This window comes from Syngnathoides biaculeatus, chromosome 3, assembly GCF_019802595.1.
Source record: "Syngnathoides biaculeatus isolate LvHL_M chromosome 3, ASM1980259v1, whole genome shotgun sequence".
Classification (NCBI taxonomy): domain Eukaryota; kingdom Metazoa; phylum Chordata; class Actinopteri; order Syngnathiformes; family Syngnathidae; genus Syngnathoides; species Syngnathoides biaculeatus.
Window position 1 is genome coordinate 541,042 of NC_084642.1, and position 23,757 is coordinate 564,798.

Sequence of the window (23,757 nt, forward strand, 5' to 3'; positions counted from 1 at the left end):
CTGTTTCGCGCAATGTGGCCAGGACACATCTTCCTCATCGTTGGCATCATCGTCGTCGTCGTTTCTGTTCAATGTATCACAAATGTCGATCATCATCATCATCATCGTCGTACCGTACATGACAGGAACGGGAATCCGTCCTCCGCAGACAGTCCCTAGCAGGAGTCTCGGCAGAAGCGCCGGAAAGGAAGCCGTCGGTGCAGTCAGAACGGGTGGCAGAAAGTTGAACAAGATCCAGCAGATGACGAGAACTCGTCAGCCGTTTAACGCATCGAGTCCTACCACGGTCAACTCGAAAGAAAACTTTCTGGGCTGAGACACGGCAGGAGAGGAAGCATGCAGGAAAAGGGTCGCAACTCAAGTGCGCTCCGAGTGGTTCTGGAAACTAAACATCAACAGGACCAGCGTGTGAGTGAGGGGATAACCTAGAAAGTTACATTCATGAGTTGTTTGCCACAACATGTGAGAGGATCTTGCACAACTGTGACATTTTACTCGATTGTCTATTGTTAGTTCTTTCTTCAGAGCGGTACCGACTGCCGGAGACAAATTCCTTTTGTGTTGTCACACGCTCGGCCATAAAGCCGATTCTGATTTCCATGCCGAGGACCCCGCCCGATCGATCGATCGAAAGGCGGGATTGGACCCAGGACTCCACCCGAGAGCAGCGAGGGACCCAATGCCCCTCCCCCAGGTAATGCCCCATGATGCACCAAGTCCCCGCCCAGCTTGAGGCCGGGACAGTGTTCAGAAGTCCATCAAAGGAGACCCACACGGGAATGACCCGACTGGTTGCGTACACTTCCTGTTCGCCTTTTTGGAACGTGCGTCGGTAAGTGCAGCAATCCTCTTAGATGGGTCCTGTAAATCCTCACACTTGTCACATCCACGTTGATCACACTCTGCTCCTGCTTTTGGTTCTGGATCTGGTTCTGTTGTCCGGCGGCGATTCTTCTGGAAGGTCACTCAGTCGGTCAGGTCGGGGTTCACATATTTCTCGCTTCACGTGCCATATGGTCATCTTGTTTAGCCTTGTTAATAACATTTATTTCCCAATGTGGACATTCAGAACAAAGCGTGCTCATGACAACAATAAGAATAAGGATTGAAAACAATCCGAAAAATATGAATGACTTGCTATCTATAGTCATTTTAGAGCGAGCGTCCCAAAAATCAGCACAGCTGTCATGTGGTTCTCACTGGGGCAGGATTGCCAAAGTTGGACCGGTTGGCAAACGTGTTTTTCCGTCCACGACTTGCAGCTCAGTCGTTGCCAGTTTGAGACGTGACCAAAAAAGAAAAAGATTCCAGTCCGCGCCCTCCTGGATGCGGGACACCAAACCGTCGGATTCCTTGACGGATTTGTTTTTGCCGGACCGCAGATGAAAATAAAGAGGAACGGTCATTGAGAATCCGACTCTTCTGTTTGAAGCCTTTGAGCAACCTGAAGTCAATCTTTTGGACTCGGCGGAATCGAGTCCCGGCGTGAATGTCAATAACAGATCCTCTTTGGAGATTCTAATTGCAGACGTGTGTGAGAAGTAGTGGCGAACTGTAGTCAGGGACAGGAAAACCTATTTGTAAGGCTGCTCCAAGGGTCAAAAATGGTGACCCCTGGTTCGTGGTTGGTTACCTTCCTGTCACATCGCTGAGTTATGATTACAATTGCTGCTCTATTTTCTCGTTGAATATTTGTGCATTATCCATAGCTCTTGTGTGCTCTCAAGATGTTATCTTTGAAAATGTCTCTGCATTCTTTGAAATGTCCATCCATCCATTTTCTGAGCCGCTTATCCTCACTAGGGTCGCCGCAGTGCCGGGGCCTATCCTCGCCAACGATGGGCAGGTGTTCAGGGTGCAAACAACCATTCGCGCTCACCATCCTACCTAGGGGCCATTTAGAGTATCGAATGAGTCCGTCTTTTGGGGATGTGGGAGAAAACGGAGTGCCCGGAGAAGGGCCACGCAGACACGGCGAGAATGTGCAAATTCCACACAGACAGGGCCGGGATTTGAACCCCAGTCCTCAGAACTGTGAGGTCATCCCCTCTTACCAGTCGCTCCACTGTGCCGCATTCATTCAACAAAAACGAAAAAAAGAAAACTAAAAATGAAAAACTGCGTAGAGATGTTTGGACCTGTGTGTAAATGTGAAATTCTTTTACCATTATTGTCATCATCATGGAGGCCAGGGGACTTGTGTTTGAATCCCCTGAGAGCCCGAATGGGAAGTGGGGATCAGGCAGCTTACGTCCTAATAATAAGACATATTTTGCTTGCCAGCTAAATCTCTCCGTCCACATCCATAATCTCGCTATCTCCATACGTACAGTATATTCACATACTCTCTATTTATATACAGTATACGCATATTCATATTGGGGTTTTTTTGGTTTGGTTTTGTTTTGTTTTGTTTTTTCCCAAATGATGGCTGGCTCACTTCGACAACGACGAAATGTCCAACAAGCGTGGTGGTCGTCATAAAAGGGAGGCCTTCAGTGGACCCCCCTCCACCAAATGAGTCACATGTGACGCACGTTACCGAGTGCAAGGAAATGGAGCAACGTGATTGCCAAATGCTAGCATGCTAAAGCTAGCGCGAGGATGAGCAGGATTAGGATGAAGCTGCCTGTCACTCATTGGATGAGACTGTGCCACAACCGCGCCAAATCCACTTTGTCCATCGAGTCATCCATTCACTCATGCATTTGGGATTCCTTCATTCTATTCATGCCGGCTTGGCTCATCCTTTCACTCGTTCTCCATGATGAACTCGTTCATTCATTCTGTCATTCAGAAGACAGGTGGACTCGAGCTCATTGTGTTCTTGCTAACCTTTCGCAGTCAAAATCGGCATCATGATGAGCTGGCTGCTCCAAATTGTTCCTCAACCCCCCGGGACAAAGCAACTCCACCAGCCCGACCCCCAAACGGTCAGACGTGTGCGTGTGTGTGTGTGTGGGTTGGAACAATTGTGTTCGTTCATTCTCCGTGACTTTGTTTTTTTTTTTTTTTCAGGGGCAGGAGGTAACAATCCAGGAGCAGTCCAAACAGGAAGCGGCGTCATCGGCGAGCAGGTCACATTCAAGCGTCACTTGTAGTTTGAAAATGGAGAGGAAAGTTGAACAGTTCAACGTTGACTTTTTGCAGCAAGGGGAAGGATGCGGCGGACCGGATGAGCCCAGGTCTGGACAAAGTCTTCCCTCCGGCCGTCGTCAGCAGGAACGACCGTCAGGCCGCCGCCGAGGTTTCGTTTCCCACAATGCACGTGATGCTCGCCATGCTCCGCCCTCGGGTCATTTCATGCGCATGTGTGTGTTGTTGGTGTTTTTCAGGATGCTGCGCCGGCGGCAGGTGAGACTTACTTGTCATTAAAGGATTTGACCATTTATGGACAAGACAATCTCACTGGAAGCGAAACGGCGGCAAAGCTATAGAGCATTGGCCTCACAGTTCCGAGGACCGGGGTTCAAATCCCGGCCCCGCCTGCGTGGCTTTTCTCCAGGCACTCCGGTTTCCTCCCACATCCCATAAATATGCGTTAGTTGGAGACTCAAAATGGCCCCGACTTGTGATTGCGAGTGCAACTGTCGTTTGTCTACTCGTGCCCTGCGATTGGCCGGCAACCAGTTTGGGGTTTGCCCCCGCCTCCTGCCCGTTGACAGCTGAGATAGGCTCCGGCACTCCCTGCGACCCTTGTGAGGATAAGTGACTAAGAAAATGGATGGATGGATACAATTATTGCATGATCAAAAGCCCACCTTACAATCAGCCTTGTATTTGAATTACAATCTGTTTTAGAGGACCAAACGGAACAAAAAAGTCGATTGGCAAAACCTCTGTCGGAATAGCCCCAATGCAAACGGAATTTCATTCGGTTTCACAGGGCTGGAATATTCCTTCCCCCAAAACGATCCAAAGTCGCGTCTTATATTCAAGCTCCGTCCTGTCTGCGCATGCGCTCTGAAGTCAACGCGTGGCAACATCGTTGGCTACGCGGCTGCCCGCCGGAGCTCACATGTGACTGGGACTTTGCTTTTCAGTGCTTGTCTCTCATCAAGCGGTTGTTGTCGTAAAAAGTGGTCAAACAATCACAACTACTGCGCTACACAGACAACAGAGCAGCATCTTGATCAATGTGACGTGGATGACATCTTTTGCACGGTTATTCACCCGATTGGCATCATTTAAATAGTCAACCAGATATGAAAATGACATACAGGGTAAAAGTCTGCATGTTAACCCAGCGTAAGAGAGCAAACAATTTTCAAGACTTCAGATTGGACGATCATTTGTAAACGTGAATTGACCCGCACGAGGACTGACCGGTGCTATCGATTTTGTGACCAAAAAGGAAATTGAGCAAATTTGGACATTTCCGGATTTTTGGCCCGTCACCAACAAAACAACTGAGCACAAAGATCCTGTTAACCTTTCACTCGCTCCTGCCACTTAATTACTTGTAGCCGTTCAGAAGAAGAAGGAGCGGGAACGGCAGCCGGCAGCAGGTGACGGCCTCGAGACCGGGCGCGACGAGGAGGTGAGCCGCTGTCCGGTCGCACTGAGACCCGAGGCCGCGTCCTATTGGCCGTGCGCTGTGTTGCAGGTCGGAGATGTGAGTTGGATTCCGCTGCTCGAGAATATCAAGAAGGATGCCGGCGAGGCGGTTCTGGCTGAAGTGGAGAAAAGGTGCGTTTTCCCGTCTTTGCCGTCTCTGCGTGCCGAGAAATGCGAAATTGTGATTCGGCGCGACGTGTCGGAACCAGACTCGGGCGGCGGCGTCTGGAGGCCGCCCGCCTGGCCGAGGAGGCCGCCGGGAAGGCGGCGCAGGAAGCCCTCCGACAGCTGGAGGCGGAACACTCGGCCGCGATCGTCATCCGATGTCTGCCCGAGGCCAACGAGCAGTGAGTCGCTTCTCCCCGTCCTGGGTGGAAAGTCTTGAATGGAGTCCATGTGAGTTTCGGCGCAGAACCTCACGGTAGAATCACGTCAGAAGCAGAAGCAGATTTAATGGCCACGTATGTAACAACACACGAGAAATTTGTCTCCAGCGGTCGGTGCCGCCTGAGTACGACATCCAAGTTGAGTACTGAAAAGAAGAACAAACAAACAAGACCAAAGAAAAATAGACATTCAATCCATCGGAAGCATTCTTCATAAGAGTCACACTTGTGCAAGGGGCAGCCTTGTAGCATTTAGAGCAGTGAGAGCGCGTCAACGCCCCACATTATGTTCGGCTTATCCGGAGTGCCCTTCCCTGTTCGTGGTTCGCCATTATAGACCGGCGCAATGACAATTGTGCAAAGGGTACAGTTTCAAGTGACAAATTGCGCCATAGTCTACAGGATATATTATCAATACAGAACCAATACTGATTGGACCAGCAGGATGTGAGTGTGTGGCTCCCAACAACGGCGCAAGGCTGAAAATATTAACTTCTCTGATTAAGAATATCATGACTTAATTGAAAGAGGGGAAAATCTAATGCTAATTTTGATTTGCATTGATCGCTAGCGCCTACCCGACGGAAGGAGCTGGAAGAGCTGGTGGCTAGAAGATGCGCAGGGTCCGAAAGGATCCTGCCCGGTCTGGACCTAATTTGAGTGCCATGCAAGTCTTCAAGGGTGGCTAGGATAATGCCGACGATCCGTTCAGTGGTTTTGATTGTCCGTTGCAGTTGGAGTTTGTCTTTTATTTTTTGTGGCATCCCCAAACCGGACTGTGATGGAGGTACGCAGTCCCGATTGGATGCCTGCTGTGGAGAACTGTCTCGACAAATCTTGTGACAGGCTGTGCTTCCTCTGAAGCCACAAGAAGTACATCCTCTGCTGGGATTTTTGGAGGAAGGAGTTGATGTTTGTCTCCCCCTTCAGGTCCTGTGAGACTGTAATTCCCAAGAAGGTCTCGACAGTTGACATAAGAAGGACGGAGTGAGGGGCAGCTGTGGTGAAGGAGGCCTCCTGAAGTCCACAGTCTTAAGAGTGTTCATCGCTAGGTCGTGTAGTCCACACCAAAGCTCCAGTCTCACCACTTCCTCTTTACTGAGGCCGATGACTGTGATGTCACCTGCGAACTTCGGGAGTTTGACAGGTGGGTGCCTTGAGGAGCAGTCGTTTGTGTGGAGCAATAAGAGTCGAGGAGAGAGGACACATCCTTGCGCTGCCCCGGTGCTGACAGTGAGGATGGATGAGGCGGTGACCCCCCCCCCCACCCCCCCCAACCTCACAAGTGTCGTGCCCGTCAGGAAGTTGTCGATCCACTGGGAGATGGCAGGCGAGACACTGAGCTGGAGAAGCTTGAAGGAGAGGAGTTCAGGGATGATGGTGTTGAATGCAGAGCTGAAGGCCATGAACAGGATCCTCGCATAGCTTCCCTCGCTGTTGAGATGTTCAAGGATGAAGTGCAGACTCATCAGCTGTTAGCTTGATAAGAAAAGTGCAGTGGGTCCGGCTGGGGACCTGTGACGCTCTTGAGGTGGTCCAGTACAAGGCATTCAAAGGACTTCATGGCCACAGATGTCGAGGCGACAGGCCTGTAGTCATTAAGATTACTGAGACTGCTGCTTTTTTGGTCTGACGATGTGAACATTTTGTCTTCTTTGGTCGACAGACTTCCTAACATCCTGGAGGAGGAAAATGAGGACGAGCCCGGGTAAGTCAACTTCTTGTCTGAATAGATCATCTCCGAACCTTAACACTACCCCGAAGCAGGCTGTGGACTGATGTCCAAGTGAGACACAATGTTCCTTTTTTGAAGGGCTGCAATGAAACAAGTATGGCACGACCATGACTCTTGAGTGCCTGTGACAAGCAGTCAAACACCACCACAAAATCAGAAGACTGCTGTAGATTACAGCTGTCGCCCAGATGCTCGCACGCAGAATGACCGGCCAAATTCAGTTTTAGCTCCTGAGCTCACTGACTAGACCATGCCCCTTAAAAACACGCATGCAACACGTCGCTGTGACTTTCGGCTTCTCTGAACATAAAGTCATTAAATCTATTAAAACTTGTTTAATTCAGTCCATTCTCTTTTATGTTATTCATACAATACGAACTTTTGTGTTTTTACATTTCAAGGTACCACTGTAAGAATAATAATGATATGCATCCTTCCTTATTGCACGGTGCTCAGCAGGTGCCTGCCTGAAGGTGGCACTCAAAGCTCAGTAGGACCAGGAGAAGTCAACGCCCTTTCTGAGACCAAAGACCCCTTGAGGTCCTCCGGGCAGGTAAAGTCGCCCTCGAGCCTGACTGGCTGCCCTCTCACATTGCCACTGTCAAGTCTGAAATGATGTGGATTGACTTTCAGGTTGAAGCTGGAGCAGAGGCTACGGATGAAGGTGACAACATTCTTCAGAATCTTCACAAGTCGCTCTTGTAGAGGTAGATGCAGTCAGAAGTTTGAGTGCCGCAGAGGGTTAGCGTACGCCAAGCAACGGAACAGAAGCTTCTCCTCAGTGGGAAACAAATGAAAGTCCGCATGGAGTTTGCTAAAAAAACAAAGCTGGTGGTTGGCAGCATTATGCCGTGGGGGTGTTTTCCAACTGCAGAGACAGGACGACCGGTTGCAATTGAAGGAAAGATGAATGCGGCCGAGTCCAGGGATATCCTGGATGAAAACCTCCAGAGTCCTCGGGACCTTAAACTGGGCCAAATGTTTCCGTTCCAACAAAACAATGACCCTAAGCACACAGATAAAATACGGAAAGAGTGATTTCAGACTGTTCTTGAATGGCCCAGCCGGAGCCCTGACTTCAACCCAATTGAGCATCTCTGGAGAGACCTACAAATGGCTTTGCACCGATGTTCACCATCCAACCTGACAGAACTGAAGAATATCTGCAAGGAGGAATTCCCAAATCCATGAGTGAAAAAGTTGTTGCAGAATTCCCAGAAACACTCATGGCTGTATTGCCTCAAATGGGTCCTTGCCCTAAATACTGAGCAAAGATTCTGAATACTTGTGACTGTGTGATATTTCAATTTTTAAGATATCTGAAAATATTTTAGTATTTTTTTTTTTTCTGTCAACACGGGGCGCTGTGTGTATAGCAATGTGGAAAAAAATTAACTTCAATGATTTTAGCAAAGGGCGGCACGGTGGCTCAGCTGGTAAGCGTTGGCCTCGCAGTTCTGAGGTCCCGGGTTCAATCCCAGACCCGCCTGTGTGGAGTTTCCATGTTCTCCCCGTGCCTGCATGGGTTTTCTAGGTGTGATTGTGAGTGCGGCTGTTGGTCTCGATGTGCCCTGCGATTGGCTGGCAACCAGTTCAGGGTGTACCCCGCCTCCTGCCCGTTGACGGCTGCCATAGGCACAACTGGCTAAGAAAATGGATGGATGGGTTTAAGTAGCCAGTCCCAGACCAAATGCCAACCATATCTGAATTTCCTCCATATCTATTTTCTAATTCATGTACATGTTGAAATATACAAACATGGATTTTGGTAGTGGCCCATCTCGCATATCGTTTTGTCTTCAAATGGATCTTAATGAATTCGAGAAGAAGGCTGAACTCATCATTCCCACCATTTTGCCAATTTTCTGAAGGACTTTTTGGGGGTTTTGCCAGAGAGAACGACACGTGACGGTGTCACGATGAATTGGTTGCTAGATATCCACGTCGACCTTCTAGCTGACTCCCCCCCTGATGACAAGTGTGCATTCTCTGATATTTAATCTCGTTGTGGTGGTCCAGCAGGTCTGCGGCTGGAAGCAGGAAAAGGTGTGATCCCCCCAGAGATTTTCACGCCACCAAGCCGCATCCCGATGCTGAGTGTGGCCGACGCCGCTCTGTCAAAACACAGGTGACGTTCAACGGCTGCCAAAAGTTACAAAAGAGATCGGGCTCCCTGTAAAATTGGACAGTGAAATCCCGATTATCGCGGGGGATACGTTCCAGTCCCAATCACAGTTCAAATCTGTGATATAAAGAGCCTGTTATGAATTAATTTTTTGAAATATATATATACTGTACCTTTATCCCTCCATACACTTCAAACACACTGCAAATTACGAAATGATATAAAAGTATTTCTCCACACATGTTCTCACTCTCCTGTTGTTAAAAAAAAAAAAAAAAAAAAACGGGAGACAATCGTATAACATCTCTTTGGCGATCAAAAGATGATCTTGCTTGTCGAGTTCTCCAAATAAGAGCAAAGTGTGCTTGCCTCGAGCTGTTTATTTTTGTTAAACTTGGTCCAGCTGGACCGCCGATCTCTCTGCTGACGGTGATGACCAAGAGTCAGTGAGGGGAGAGCTCAAGTCCTGGTCTAGTCAAAGTGACTTGCTGACTGCAGAGTGAGTAGAAACCGCATATGCCAGATCAATCTGTCCGTTATCCTCACGTCCATCGGTCGTCTGCCAGCGTCCGTCCGGCGTCAGCGGCCAGCGTCGGCAGCGTGGTGGTCCAGGACCGCCTTGGCCAGCTGGTCCGGCTCTTCAAAGGTCGGACGGAACGCTACAAAGACCGTCTGCTTGACCCGGATGAATCGGAGGAGGAAAGTCCCGCTACCTGTGAGTCTGAACGTCAGTCAGATAGAATAGAATCGATTTGACCTCAGCTGTTGCAGAAATCATTCACATCATCCTGACACCCAAAGTTAAAGTATTTATGATATTTTCACGCCACAACACATGAATTTGTCACGCAATACCCTGGAAACACAAAATCATTTTTCGGTACTATTTAATCAAATGGATTGAGGACACTAAATGGGGGATAATTTACTGCACTTACTCACCAAGTGACTGTACAGTATCGGCTCTATAGGGATTAAAGGGAGCGAATTCTGCCCTTTGACCTTGTCATGTGACTTCAGCTCCCAGCAAGGCTCTGCCACCCCCACCCCCACCCCCACCGGGAGAAGAAGACGAGTTGGACCACCCCACCAGCAGAAAGGAGAAAGAAGAAGAAGAAGAAGACGAGGCAGCCTTGCACTTTCAACTTCTAAGACATGCTGTTAAAATTCTAAAATTTCCCGGCATGCCCAAATGGCTCCAAGCCATTGTGGAGTTCCGGTTCCCCTCCAGCATCGACCCGTTTACTGGTTAGTATAAAACCTACTTAACATCCGCATAGATCCTATAAATGGGTTAGGATCACGTTAGGAAAAAACAAAACATCTGTAACCACATGTGAGGCATTCAGGTGACTAGCTCGATCCAGTTTAGAGCACCTTTACATGGATTCAAAAGACAAGCTAGAACCACTTCAGGACCGATCAAGGATACAGGATACATTTCCATCATGGAATCTTGTTCCTCTTGCAAATGGACCTGTTCACAGGGTTGATTAGAACACAACATATCTGAACACATTCTAGAAAGTGGCTTGCACCATTGTAGCGCCTCGCTAAAACACGTCAAAAGCAATCTAGCTGGCACACTTTGAGGAGCAGTCTAGGACAAATTGACAAGCTAAATGTAATCCAGATCTAGAGGCAGTGCAGAGAGGAGCGAGAACCTGCCTAGGACAGGGCTATGTGCTGAACAAGTGAAAAGATATTCTCGGGGGAAACTAGAAACAATTTCACTTTATAAACAGTCTAGATTTGAACAACTCTCGGGGTGCACATTAGAGACATACAAATACCACTTGAACCATTCAAGAACAATGCTCGAGGAATTTTTCGGGACAACCTCGTACCACTTCATAACTAGTCTAGATGAACGAAACAGCTATTCTAGAACCAGCTTCAAAGCGTTTGAGTACGACTGAAAAGCTATTCTTTCAAAATGAGTCTGGACCACCCTGGAGCCATGCTGTGGACAGGTTCAAACCACCTATAGAATCACTCCATGACAAATCTGTACCTACCCTAGAAGCAGCCTCAAAGCAGTACACAACACTTAAAAAACACATTTTAGCGACAAAACAACTACAAGCCTATTAAACCAGTCAACTACAACTCTAGAGAAAATCTCGAATCAGTGTAGAACCAGTCTAGTACAGCTGTGTAGGTTTTCGAGACATAAGGTAGGACCACTTTAGGACCAGTCCAGAACAAATATCCACGGTGAAGTTCCATTTCCCCCCAGCATAGACCTGTTCAATCATTCGCCTGGACATTTTTTTTTTTTTTTTTTTTTTTTTTGTGAGTCAAGAGTCCTTCTATAACAAGTTCCTGTGTGGGCTTTCAGATTTGGTTTACGTGGTGTGGCTGTTCTTAGTGGTGGCAGCCTGGAACTGGAATGTTTGGCTGATACCCATACGCTGGGCCTTTCCCTACCAGAGCCCGGAGAACCTCAACCTGTGGCTCCTGGCTGACTACACCTGCGACCTCATCTACATCATGGACATCCTGGTCTTCCAACCCCGCTTACAGTTTGTCTCCGGGGGAGACATCGTGGTTAGGGACAACAAACACAAATTCACAATTTGTCTGCTTGTCTTTATACATTGACATCTTCCAGTCTTCTTCCTTGTCTCATGCTATCTTCTAACATTCTGTTTCAGTGCGACAAAAAGGCCATGAGAGAAAACTACATGACGACCGAGAGGTTCAAGGTTTGCTCTGCAGAATCAGAATCATCTTTATTTGCCAAGTACTGTCAAAAACACAAAGACGCTCCAGTATGGCAACAGACAGACAATTCTTTTTCTTCGTCTTCTTTTCCTTTGGGGTTGTCCCGTTAGGGGTCGCCACAGCGTGTCATCTTTTTTTTTTTTTTATCTTAGCCTAACTCCTGCATCTTCCTCTCTTAACTCCCCAACTGCCCTAGTGTCTTCCCTCACCACATCCATCAACCTTCTCTTTGGTCTTCCTCTCGCTCTTTGGCCCGGCAGCTCCATCCTCGGCACCCTTCTAACAACATAATCACTCTCTCGCCTCTGAACGTGTCCAAACCATCGAAGTCATGGAAACCCTAACCCCTGCTGTAGAAGCAGTCTGGAACGTATCCAGAGGCATTCTTGAGTCGAGCTAAAACCGTTCAAGGCCCCGTCTAGAACAAATGTACATCTATTCTCCTGCATCTTCCTCTCTTAACTCCCCAACTGCCCTAGTGTCTTCCCTCACCACATCCATCAACCTTCTCTTTGGTCTTCCTCTCGCTCTTTGGCCCGCCAGCTCCATCCTCGGCACCCTTCTAACAACATAATCACTCTCTCGCCTCTGAACGTGTCCAAACCATCGAAGTCATGGAAACCCTAACCCCTGTTGTAGAAGCAGTCTGGAACGTATCCAGAGGCATTCTTGAGTCGAGCTAAAACCGTTCAAGGCCCCGTCTAGAACAAATGTACATCTATTCTGAAAACACCCTCGAGATTGTCAAGAGGCCTTCAAGAGTAAGGCTAGAAGCACCTTAGATACCCTTGTAAAAGTTGTTGGCTTGCTGTTTTCTCCAGATGGATGTCATCAGTCTTTTTCCCATGGAGATCTTCTACTACTGGACAGGAGTCAACTCTCTGCTGAGATTCCCTCGTCTGCTTAAGGTTGTTCTGTTGTTTTTGTTTTTGTTTTTGAAGTCTTTGTGTTGTTAATGAAGTGATTAACCTGAGACGCGTCTCCGTCAGTACCACGTTTTCTTCGAGTTCAATGACAGGATGGAAGCGGTAATGAAGAAGGCCTACATCTACAGGTGAGCTGAACGCCTTTTGGTGTCTGACTGTACGCTGAAATGGCGGTTCTGTCAGGGTGATCCGGACCTCCACCTACCTGCTCTACTCTCTGCACATCAACGCGTGCCTCTTTTACTGGGGCTCTGACTACGAAGGCTTGGGTTCCACCAAGTGGGTGTACGATGGAAAAGGCAATGCGTAAGGAAATCCGCTTGCGTTACGCTTATTGAGCCTGTTAACATGGAGCTTGAGCACGCGTGTCCAGGTACATCCGCTGCTATTACTTTGCGGTGAAGACATTGATCACCATTGGAGGACTTCCGGACCCGACCACCGTCTTTGAGATCTGCTTCCAGCTCATCAACTATTTTGTCGGAGTCTTTGCTTTCTCGATCATGATCGGACAAGTGCGTGGAAGCTAAAAGAATTTCCCCCATCGCAGACCCACCTGAGTTTTAATTCAACGTCTCAACCACACGCTTTAGATGAGGGACGTCGTGGGGGCGGCCACGGCGGGGGAAAACTACTACCGGGCCTGCATGGACAGCACCACCAAGTACATGAACTCCTACAACATTCCCAACCCCGTTCAGAACCGCATCAAGACCTGGTACGACTACACGTGGAAGAGCCAAGGGATGCTAGGTAACGTGCAGTGACTCTCTGCGTGTATTTGTGTGTATGTATGCGCATCCGTGCTTGAATGGGTGTCTGGCATTGTGTGCGTCTGACATTGTGCGTCACATGCTGTATGTGTCACATTGTGTGTGTGTATGTCACATATTACGTTTCAGGTTTCTGTGCGCATCACATTGACTTTGTTTCATATTGTATCAGTCTGTGACAGATTTGATCAGCTTCTGTATGTATATACATGTTTCTCATGTACAGTTGAACACATTTCATTTGTTGTCTCACTGAAGTCAAATCAGACTAAAGTTCTTTCTTTTCAAGTCAGTCAGGATCACCAAAAATTATCTAATTTGGTTTAACACCACAATAATGAAATAATGAAAGGATTCCCCCTTGCGGTCAAAACTTTACACACACAAAAAGTACTATGTCTTTAAAGAACATGTGGAAACGCAGATGATGAGGTCATGGCTTTGGAAGCTCCTGATAGGTTGACTGACAACGGACTGACAGGTAATTGACGGCACACCTGGGGATGTATTTAATGCCACACTTCAAACACTGCTTCCTTGTTTGATATTTTGTGAAAATCAACAAGGAATCGGTCAGGAAATCAGAGAAAGAATTGTGGCGCTCCACATCTGGCTCATCCTTGGGTGCAATTTCCAGATACTTGAAGGTGCCATGTTAATTAGACGCAAATATAAACAATCCGGATCATGTCCAGCCATCACACCACTCAGGAAGGAGACGGGTTTGTTGTCCTAAAGATGAACGTGTTTTGGTCCAAAATGTGTCAATCAATCCCAGAACAAAAGCTAAAGACCTTGTGAAGATGCTGGATGAAGCTGTTAAGAAAGTGTCGTTATCCACAGTGAGTTCTTGATGTTTTTCTCCAACTTTAGGAGAACTTCAGCAGAGGCCACTCACTAAGAATTGAGACTAGAATAAAAAAGACACATTACATCTTGCAAAAAAAGACACCAAAACATAGATCTTAACTTCTGGGGATGTCTCCTGTGGTGTGAGAAAACTAAAGCGGAGCTTCTGAGCTATAATGACCAACCTTACATCCAGAGGAAAAATGGGGAAGCTTGTAGACCTGAGAACACCATCCCAACTGTGAAGCATGGAGGTGGCAGCATCATGTTGTGGGGCTGTTTTGCCAAAGCGGCAACTGGACCTCTTCAAACAACAAGAAGAAAGAGCATTACACGGAGATATTAAGACAACATCTCAAGACATCAGGCGGGAAGCCAAAACGAACATGTGCGGGGCGACGCGCAAAGGAGTGTGCGAGCGAGGCAAGCAACAGAGCTGACTCACTTGTGTCAGGAGGAATGGGCCGGGACTCCAGCAGGGTACCGTCAGAAGCTTGGGGAAGGTAAGCCAAAACCTTTGAGCCAACTCATGCAGTTCAAAGGAAATGTGACTCCATACTAAGGAGATGGACGTGAACTTTGGACCTCGCAGAAATTCTCTCTCTCATTATTGAAGCATTTAAATAGAATGAAATAAATGCAGCCCTATGGGGGCACAAACCAGTGCAATCTGTAGGCCGGTCCCAAGCCCGGATAAATGCTGAGGGTTGCGTCAGGAAGGGCATCCGGCGTAAAAACTGTGCCAAACAAATATAAGCGTTCATCTAAAGAATCCCATACCGGATCGGTCGTGGCCCGGGTTAACAACGCCCGCCCCCGGCACTGCTAACCTGCAGGGCGTCGGTGGAAATTCAGCTACTGTGGGTCGAAGACAAAGAAGAGGAGGAAACCGGATCCAGCGTCAGAAGAAAAAGAGGAATGCACAGAGCCTACAACTGAGTGTAGGGACTTTGAATGTTGGGACTATGACAGGAAAAGCACAGGAGTTGGTTGACATGATGATTAGGAGAAAGGTTGATATTCTGTGCATCCAAGAGAGCAGGTGGAAAGGTAGTAAGGCTAGAAGTTTGGGAGCAGGGTTTAAATTATTCTACCACGGAGTAGATGGGAAGAGAAATGGAGAGTAGGGGTTATTTTAAAGGAAGAGCTGGCTAAGAATGTCTTGGAGGTGAAAAGAGTATCAGATCGAGTGATGAGACTAAAATTTGAAATTGAGGGTGTTATGTATAATGTGGTTAGCGGCTATGCACCACAGGTAGGATGTGACCTAGAGTTGAAAGAGAAATTCTGGAAGGAACTAGATGAAGTAGTTCTGAGCATCCCAGACAGCGAGAGAGTTGTGATTGGTGCAGATTGTAATGGACATATTGGTAAAGGAAACAGGGGCGATGAAGAAGTGATGGGTAAGTACGGCATCCATGAAAGGAACTTTGAAGGGCAGATGGTGGTGGACTTTGCAAAAAGGATGGAGATGGCTGTAGTGAACACTTATTTCCAGAAGAGGGAGGAACATATAGTGACCTACAAGAGCGGAGGTAGAACCACGCAGGTAGATTATATTTTGTGCAGACGATGTAATCTGAAGGAGGTTACTGACTGTAAAGTAGTGGTAGGGGAGAGTGTAGCTCGACAGCATAGGATGGTAGTGTGTAGGATGACTCTGGTGGTGGGTAGGAAGATTAAGAAGACAAAGGTAGAGCAGAGAACCATGTGGTGGAAGCTGAGAAAGGAAGAATGTTGTGCGGCCTTCCGGAAAGAGGTGAGACAGGCTCTCGATGGACAACCGAAGCTCCCGGAAGACTGGACGACAACAGCCAAGGTGATCAGAGAGACAGGCAGGAGAGTACTTGGTGTGTCATCTGGTAGGAAAGGGGAGAAGGAGACTTGGTGGTGGAACCCCAAAATACAGGGAGTCATACAAGGAAAGAGATTAGCGAAGAAGAAGTGAGATACTGAGAGGACTGAGGAGAGGCGAAAGGAGTACATCGAGATGCGACGTAGGGCAAAGGTAGAGGTGGCAAAGGCTAAACAAGAGGCACACGAAGACATGTACACCAGGTTGGACACGAAAGAAGGAGAAAAGGATCTCTACAGGTTGGCCAGACAGAGGGATAGAGATGGGAAGGATGTGCAGCAGGTCAGGGTGATTAAGGATAGAGATGGAAATGTGTTGACTGGTGCCGGTAGTGTACTAAATAGATGGAAAGAATACTTTGAGAAGTTGATGAATGAAGAAAATGAGAGAGAAGGAAGAGTTGAAGAGGCAAGAGTGAAGGACCAGGAAGTGGAAATGATTACCAAGGGGGAAGTCAGAAAGGCACTACAAAGGATGAAAACTGGAAAGGCAGTTGGTCCTGATGACATACCGGTAGAGGTATGGAAGCAATTTGGAGAGATGGCTGTGGAGTTTTTGACCAACTTATTCAACAGAATACTAGCGGGCGAAAAGATGCCTGAAGAATGGAGGAAAAGTGTTCTAGTTCCCATTTTTAAGAACAAAGGGGATGTTCAGAGCTGTGGGAACTATAGAGGAATAAAGTTGATGAGCCACACAATGAAGTTATGGGAAAGAGTAGTGGAGGCTAGACTCAGGACAGAAGTAAGTATCTGCGAGCAACAGTATGGTTTCATGCCTAGAAAGAGTACCACAGATGCATTATTTGCCTTGAGGATGCTCGTGGAAAAGTACAGAGAAGGTCAGAAGGAGCTACATTGTGTCTTTGTGGATCTAGAGAAAGCCTATGACAGAGTACCAAGAGAGGAACTGTGGTACTGCATGCGTAAGTCTGGTGTGGCAGAGAAGTATGTTAAAATAGTACAGGACATGTATGATGGTAGCAGAACAATGGTGAGGTGTGCCTTAGGTGTGACAGAGGAATTTAAGGTGGAGGTGGGACTGCATCAGGGATCAGCTCTGAGCCCCTTCCTGTTTGCAGTGGTAATGGATAGGCTGACAGATGAGGTTAGACTGGAATCCCCTTGGACCATGATGTTCGCAGATGATATTGTCATATGCAGTGAAAGGAGGGAGCATGCAGAGGAACAATTGGAAAGATGGAGACATGCACTGGAAAGGAGAGGAATGAAGATTAGCCGAAGTAAAACAGAATATATGTGCGTGAATGAGAAAAGTGGAGGGGGAAGAGTGAAGCTCCAGGGAGAAGAGATAGCGAGGGTGGACGACTTCAAATACTTGGGGTCAACAATACAGAGCAATGGAGAGTGTGGTCAGGAAGTGAAGAAACGGGTCCAAGCAGGTTGGAACAGCTGGCGAAAGGTGTCTGGTGTGTTATGTGACAGAAGAGTCTCTGCTAGGATGAAGGGCAAAGTTTACAAAACAGTGGTGAGGCCGGCCATGATGTACGGATTAGAGACGGTGGCACTGAAGAAACGACAGGAAGCTGAACTGGAGGTGGCAGAAATGAAGATGTTGAGGTTCTCGCTCGGAGTGACCAGGTTGGATAGAATTAGAAATGAGCTCATTCGAGGGACGGCCAAAGCTGGATGTTTTGGAGACAAGATTCGAGAGAGCAGACTTCGATGGTTTGGACATGTTCAGAGGCGAGAGAGTGAGTACATTGGTAGAAGGATGCTGAGGATGGAGCTCCCAGGCAAAAGAGCGAGAGGAAGACCAAAGAGAAGGTTTATGGATGTGGTGAGGGAAGACATGAGGGCAGTTGGGGTTAGAGTGGAAGATGCAGGAGATAGGCTAAGATGGCAAAAGATGACACGCTGTGGCGACCCCTAACGGGACAAGCCGAAAGGAAAAGAAGAAGAAGAAATAGAATGAAATAATTTGGGTGATGCTGACTGACATGAACCAGGAGAGCTTTCGTCAAATTTGACTTCAGACATCCATCCATCCATCCATCCATCCATCCATCCATCCATCCATCCATCCATCCATTTTCTACCGCTTTTCCGGGCCAGGTCGCAGAGGAAGTAGCTTCACCGGGGATGCCCAGACTTCCCTTTCCCCAGCCACTTCTTCCATCTTTTCCGGAGGCGTTCCCAAGATGGTCGAGAAACATAGTCTCTCCAGCATGTCCGGGGTCATCCCCGAGGTCTCTTTCTGGTGGTCCAGAGCAGGCAGGATCCTTTCGGACCCTCCACATCCAGCTCCTTCTGTCGGGAAAGCACTCCAGATCAATGCAGTCAAAACTAACAGGCATTCCAACTGTCTTTTTCCCTCTGCCAATGAAAAAGTCATGAAATTCTTGATCAGCGAATCTAATATTTTTCTGCCTTGTGCTATTGTTGGGACACTCCCTCACATCCTGCTGGTCCAACCGATATTAGCCTTCGTACGTTAAATATATTTTGTCGACTATCGCACGATTGGTCACTTCAACCTGATCCCTTTGCACGACTGTCATTGCACTATAACGGGAACCGCAAAGGGGTAAAGCTTAACACAATGTGGGACATTGACACGCTTATCTCTTCCCTGTTGTAAATGAAGAAGACTTTACATCTCGCACATCTGGGACTCTTTTCAGGAATAGTTCCCAACACAAAAGTCTCTTGTTCTTTGTTCTTGTTGCTCTGCTGGTCTTTGTCCTGAATGTTGGACCAGGGCAGCACCGACTTTTGACACACTTGGCCAAGAAAGCTGATTCTGATTCTGATTTTGTTTGTGTGCGTGTCACGTTGTGTTCGTGTCAGATTGTGTGTGTGCGTGTGTGTGTGTCTCAGATTGTGTCACGTCTTGCGTGTGTGCGTGTCTGTTTCTGTTCCATTGTGTGACCGTGACACTGTGCCATGTCACATTGTGCCTGTGTTTTTGCAAAATGTTGTCACGCGTGCTGGCGGTCATGTGCCACATTGTATTTGTGTCATATGTGATGTGTGTGTATGTCAAACTGTGTGCCACATCTTGTGTGTCTCTCACATCATGTGTGTGATTAGGTCTGTGTGACATTGTGTTACGTATCACATTGTATCGTGTTAAATTGTTTCGAAACGTGTATCGCGTTGTGTCAAGTCATGTGTCACATACTGTAGTATACCCGTCACCTTTTGTGTATTGTGTAGATGAGCAGGAGTTGCTGGTGCAACTTCCCGCCAAAATGAGACTGGACATGGCCGTGGACGTCAACTACTCCATCGTCAGCAAGGTGGCGCTCTTCCAGGTCGGCGTCCCCCGCGTGCACGCCGGTCCCCCCCATCCCGTGCCCACAAACGTTGACACCAAGCATTCATCAAATGTGCGTCAGGGTTGTGATCGTCAGATGGTGTTCGACATGCTGACAAGACTGAAATCTGTGGTCTACCTGCCAGGAGACTTTGTGTGCAAGAAGGTCAGTCAGTCAGTCAGTCAGTCAGTCAGTCAGTCAGTCAGTCAGTCAGTCAGTGTGCACCAGTGCTTGTCTGCTTGTCTGCGCGTATGTCCATGTGTGCATGTGCGCACGTGTGCTTGTGCTTGTGCTTGCGCTTGTGCTGTCTTGCAGGGTGAGATCGGCAGAGAAATGTACATCATCAAGCAGGGCGAGGTCCAAGTGGTCGGCGGTCCGGACCTCAAGACAGTTTTTGTTACCATCAGAGCAGGTTCGGTGTTTGGAGAGATCAGGTCAGTTGTCCCGAAGACTGTGGACGAGCTTTGCGTGAACTCATATGGAATCCAGCACGTGGCGGGAAGTAGAGAAGGATGACGATAGGAAGTAGAGCTCAATGTAAGCGGGAAGTTGACATGGGCTAAGAATTGTTTCTTTCACGGCAACCTCCTGAGTCCTCCATCCTCACACCTTCACATACTTAATTGTCATTTCGCTCATGCAGGAATCACAAAACTAAAAGATAGTAGATTTCATTGCAAATTGGGCTTTGTCCACACCCAATACGCTCAAAAGGGGGCATGTAGGGGGAGGTACTTGTGACCGGGGTGCGTCTCGACTTTTGTGTTGAGGTCGGTTGTCCGCTGCCTTGGACCCTCCCCTTGGGACTGGTTGGGGTGCTTCACCCAGGCTTGGGACCTCACTGGGTGGTGGGTGCACCCCCTCCGATGGTCGCATTTCTGATTTTATTCAACCTGCTCACTCCGAGAGGGAACCTCAACATCCTCATTTCCGTGACCTCCAGTTCTGCTTCCTGTTGCCATCGTTTCCAATCCTGACATCGTGGCCGTCTTATAAACGTAACAACAACGACGACATTACATTGCAAACCGATCCACTCAAAGTTAGAGGCAGATGTGGACCGAAAGTTGTACTTAATGTACACGCAAGTATTTGAACATGAATTCATGGCGCCAACCTTCTGCTCTCCCATTGGTCAGTTTGTTGGCGGGGGGCGGAGGCAACCGGCGCACCGCCAACGTGAAGGCGCACGGATTCGCCAACCTGTTCATCCTGGATAAAAAGGACCTGGCCGAGATCCTGGTCCACTATCCAGAATCCCAGAAACTTCTCCGCAAGAAGGCCAAGTAAAAAAAAAAAACAAAAGAAAAAAACAACAAAACACAAGCTCCTCCTGTGTGTTGTCAGAAAGTGTCTTAGCTGAAAAGTTCATCGGGTGCGTTTCGTATTGTCCGTCAGGACCATGCTGACCAAGGACAAGAAGCCGGACGAAAAGGGAGGCAGCAAAGACGTCGCCCAGGTCATTCCGGTTCGGGCTGACACTCCCAAAATGTTCAATGTGGCGCTGAGGGTGACAACGGAGGCGGCGACGGCGGGAGCCTCGGCCAAAGTCCAGAAGAGCTATGGCCGGCCTCAGGACCAGGTGGGATTTGGTGGTCATGTGGATATCGTGGACTGATTAAACAGCCGTCACTAACTGGAAGACCTGCTTGAGACTTCACGGTTCTGTCGAGATTTGGCATCTTGAAGAGAAAAGGGATTTTTTTTTTTTTTTGTATCGAAGCACTTCATTTAAACACGTACGACATTCTCTTTTTACATACTTGTTCTTATTGTGAAATGCAGCTTTATGTCTATTTGGTAAATGCCAGAACATTTATTGGCCAAGTATGTTAAACACACAAGAAATTTGTCTCCGGTAGTTGGAGTACAACATACGTGTTGAGTACGAACAACAGTAGACAGTCAATTGACTGGGAACCTGTTTTTTTTTTTTTTTTTTTTTTTTTTTTTTTTAAATTCTGTTATGCAAAGTTGCGCAAATGATGCCGAGTCTTCGAGTTTGAATGGGTGGACCACTTCTAATAATTGGGGGTCAACAATCCAGAGCAACGGTGAGTGTGCTAAGGAAGTGAAGAAACGGGTCCAAGCAGGTCGGAAGAGCTGGCGGAAGGTGTCTGGTGCGTTATGTGACAGAAGAGTCTCTGCTAAGATGAAAGGTAAAGTTTATGAAACAGTGGGAACAGGAAATCGAAATGAAGATGTCGAGATGTTCAGGTTCTCTTGAGGAGTGAGCAGGTTGGCGAGGATTAGAAATGAGCTCTGCACAGGGAGGGACAGCCAAAGTTGATCGAGAGAGCAGACTTGGATGCTTTGGTCACGTCCAGAGGCAAGAGAGAGTGAGTGGTGAAGATGCAAAAGAGCGAGAGAGAGAGAGAGGAAGACCAAAGAGACGATTGATGGACGTCGTGAGGGAAGACATGAGGGCAAACAGAATCAGCAAGATGCAGAAGACAGGTCCACACGGAAAAAGTTGACCCCTAACGGGACGAGCCCGAAGGAAAAGAAGAAGACATTCCTATATTGTGATCGAATATCATTATCGTGGTGGGATTAAAAACAACGATACTATCATTTATTGTGAAAGTTTTGGGGTGAACTATCTCATGCCAAAAAAAATGCTGTTGTGGCGGGCTGACATCCATTTATATTGAGAGAGAGAGAGAGAGCGCGGGATGGACAACGCAAACAGTATAAAAGTTAAGAGGAATAACTTAATAAAAATCAGGAATACAGCGAAAACTCAAAGCGTAACATAGCGGAGGATTACTGTATCTGGATTCAGTGACGATGACTTTCAGGGACTGACATTTGCGTCGCAGGACTTCCCTGGTCTCAAGCAAACCCTTAATGTCGGTTGGCAGCGCTATAAGGCGCAATATATCGTGACAAAATATCCCATTTGTGCCAGCGTGATTCGCAGCCGCGCTATTGTGAACCTGCCGGGTGATCACTTCTGTTATTTAGGCGACTCGGACTCATGTTGACTTTAAAGTTCGCAAAGTTAGGAAAAAAAGAGCAACGGGTCCAAGGTGGTAGTTGCGGTGAGGTGACGTTTGGACGTGGGCGTCTTGAGCGATACGGGAGAGAGTGGAGACCGTTTGGACGCGACACAAACTTGACGACGTCCGTCTTGGTTTTCATGAGCCTGTCCAAGACGCGTGAGGTGCCGACATCATCTGGACTGCCGGTGGCCAACGAAGCTTGGCCGCTAGCTTGCCGACTGGCTGGCTTAGACGCCCGCGGAAGGCTTTGCGCGTGACGCCCGTGTTGTTTCGATGTCTTCACAGGCTCCGCTCTCACCTCGACGTCGCGGCTCGTCGGTTGTCACCGTGACGTCTTCAAAGGAAGGGGAGGCGCTTCTGTCGGTGGACGCAGATAGTGGAGCTGAGAAGAAGAAGCTGCAGGAAGACGCTGAGTAAAAGACTTCAGGCTCTTCACCTTCCCTCGATTCCTTTCAAACACTTCCACATTGTTGTTGTTAACGTGCATCTCCCTGCGTAATTCGTACAATTCTCAGATCTTGTCCAGCTTGTACAATAAAGACTTTTCCCACGGCGGCGACACACTGACTTGTGGGTACCAAAAGTCGGATCCTTCTCCGATGGCACCGTCGGTGAACCCAGTCAAACGTCACTTGAGCAAGGCGCACTCCGGTTCGAACGATGATTGTGAAGCTTCGTACTTGTGAGTGTGGGCAGTGTCAGGAGAGAACAACGTTCCACGAAAGTTTGCTGTAGTACGAGAGGGCCTCCATCTTTTTTCCGAGGCACTTATCATCACAAATGGTCACGGAGATGCCGGCGTCTATCTCAGCTATTTTCGGCCAAAAAGGCGGGGAACACCTTCGACTGGTTGCCAGTCATTTGCGGGGTGCATAGAAACATGAAACTATTAAGGCTCACAATCACACCTACGGGCAATTTGGAGTCTCCATGTGTTTGGTTAGGGTCAGGGTGGGAGGAAAAGAACATGCTAACTGCAGACAGGCGGGGTCGGGATTTGAACCCGGCTGAACGGTGAGGCAGACGTTCTCACCAGATGTTTCAGTGTGGCGCTGGCTCCAATTCTGATAAATGACCTGGGATGACATGGCAACGCTGGCCAGAATTCAGATTGGCACAGGAAATCTGCTTTGAAACGATACTCACGTGCAGTTAACACAATCGCTGCGTCGACTTTTCTGTTGCTGGGTTTAAGGCTATGGATGTGATGCATTCGACGCACTACTAGCAGGCTAGCTAAATTAGTCAAAGGACAAGTCAAGCAACTAGATTCGTCCTCCGTGTGAGAAAAAGCCTGGATGGCAGTTTGCTCCCCGATGTGACCCTTCACGTGGTTTCCGGTCGTATTCCCTTCTGTGTACAACTGTTAGCGCCATCCGCTCCATTTATCCTTTCCTCTGTATTCTCCTGTAGAGTTTTCTCGAAGGAAACTGAAGAAAAAAAAACAAGCCCCAAAGTAGCTAGTGTACATCAGTTCAGTTCAGTTCAGTTCTCCCACCCGGAAGTAGTCCTCTTGCCGATTGCTATCAATGCTGCCTT

At 48.0% G+C, this 23,757-nt stretch overlaps 1 protein-coding gene across 1 annotated transcript; it reads left to right on the forward strand.

Annotated features, from left to right (window-relative positions):
- The first annotated feature begins 52 nt into the window (after nucleotides 1–52).
- On the forward strand, nucleotides 53–22,772 carry cngb1a (cyclic nucleotide gated channel subunit beta 1a). Its single transcript, XM_061814022.1, has 29 exons — nucleotides 53–408; nucleotides 514–832; nucleotides 2,845–2,933; nucleotides 3,019–3,077; nucleotides 3,151–3,247; nucleotides 3,336–3,354; nucleotides 4,467–4,540; nucleotides 4,607–4,689; nucleotides 4,767–4,904; nucleotides 6,610–6,651; nucleotides 7,138–7,231; nucleotides 7,312–7,342; nucleotides 8,701–8,806; nucleotides 9,207–9,302; nucleotides 9,370–9,518; nucleotides 9,824–10,051; nucleotides 11,145–11,353; nucleotides 11,461–11,511; nucleotides 12,352–12,438; nucleotides 12,520–12,584; nucleotides 12,640–12,762; nucleotides 12,830–12,971; nucleotides 13,050–13,209; nucleotides 19,113–19,210; nucleotides 19,295–19,378; nucleotides 19,529–19,647; nucleotides 20,353–20,499; nucleotides 20,612–20,795; nucleotides 22,504–22,772. Exons 3-29 carry the CDS (start codon nucleotides 2,859–2,861, stop codon nucleotides 22,633–22,635), a joined length of 2,892 nt encoding a protein of 963 aa, XP_061670006.1. The 5' UTR covers nucleotides 53–408; nucleotides 514–832; nucleotides 2,845–2,858; the 3' UTR covers nucleotides 22,636–22,772.
- The last annotated feature ends 985 nt before the right edge of the window (nucleotides 22,773–23,757 follow it).

Bases quoted from the DNA above. Each gene is read 5' to 3' on its own strand.
- cngb1a (XM_061814022.1), top strand. From the start codon at position 2,859: ATGATGAGCTGGCTGCTCCAAATTGTTCCTCAACCCCCCGGGACAAAG. The intron at 7,232-7,311 runs GTAAAGTCGCCC...ATTGACTTTCAG, and splicing joins CCTTGAGGTCCTCCGGGCAG to GTTGAAGCTGGAGCAGAGGC. The intron at 19,379-19,528 runs GTCAGTCAGTCA...GCTGTCTTGCAG, and splicing joins GAGACTTTGTGTGCAAGAAG to GGTGAGATCGGCAGAGAAAT.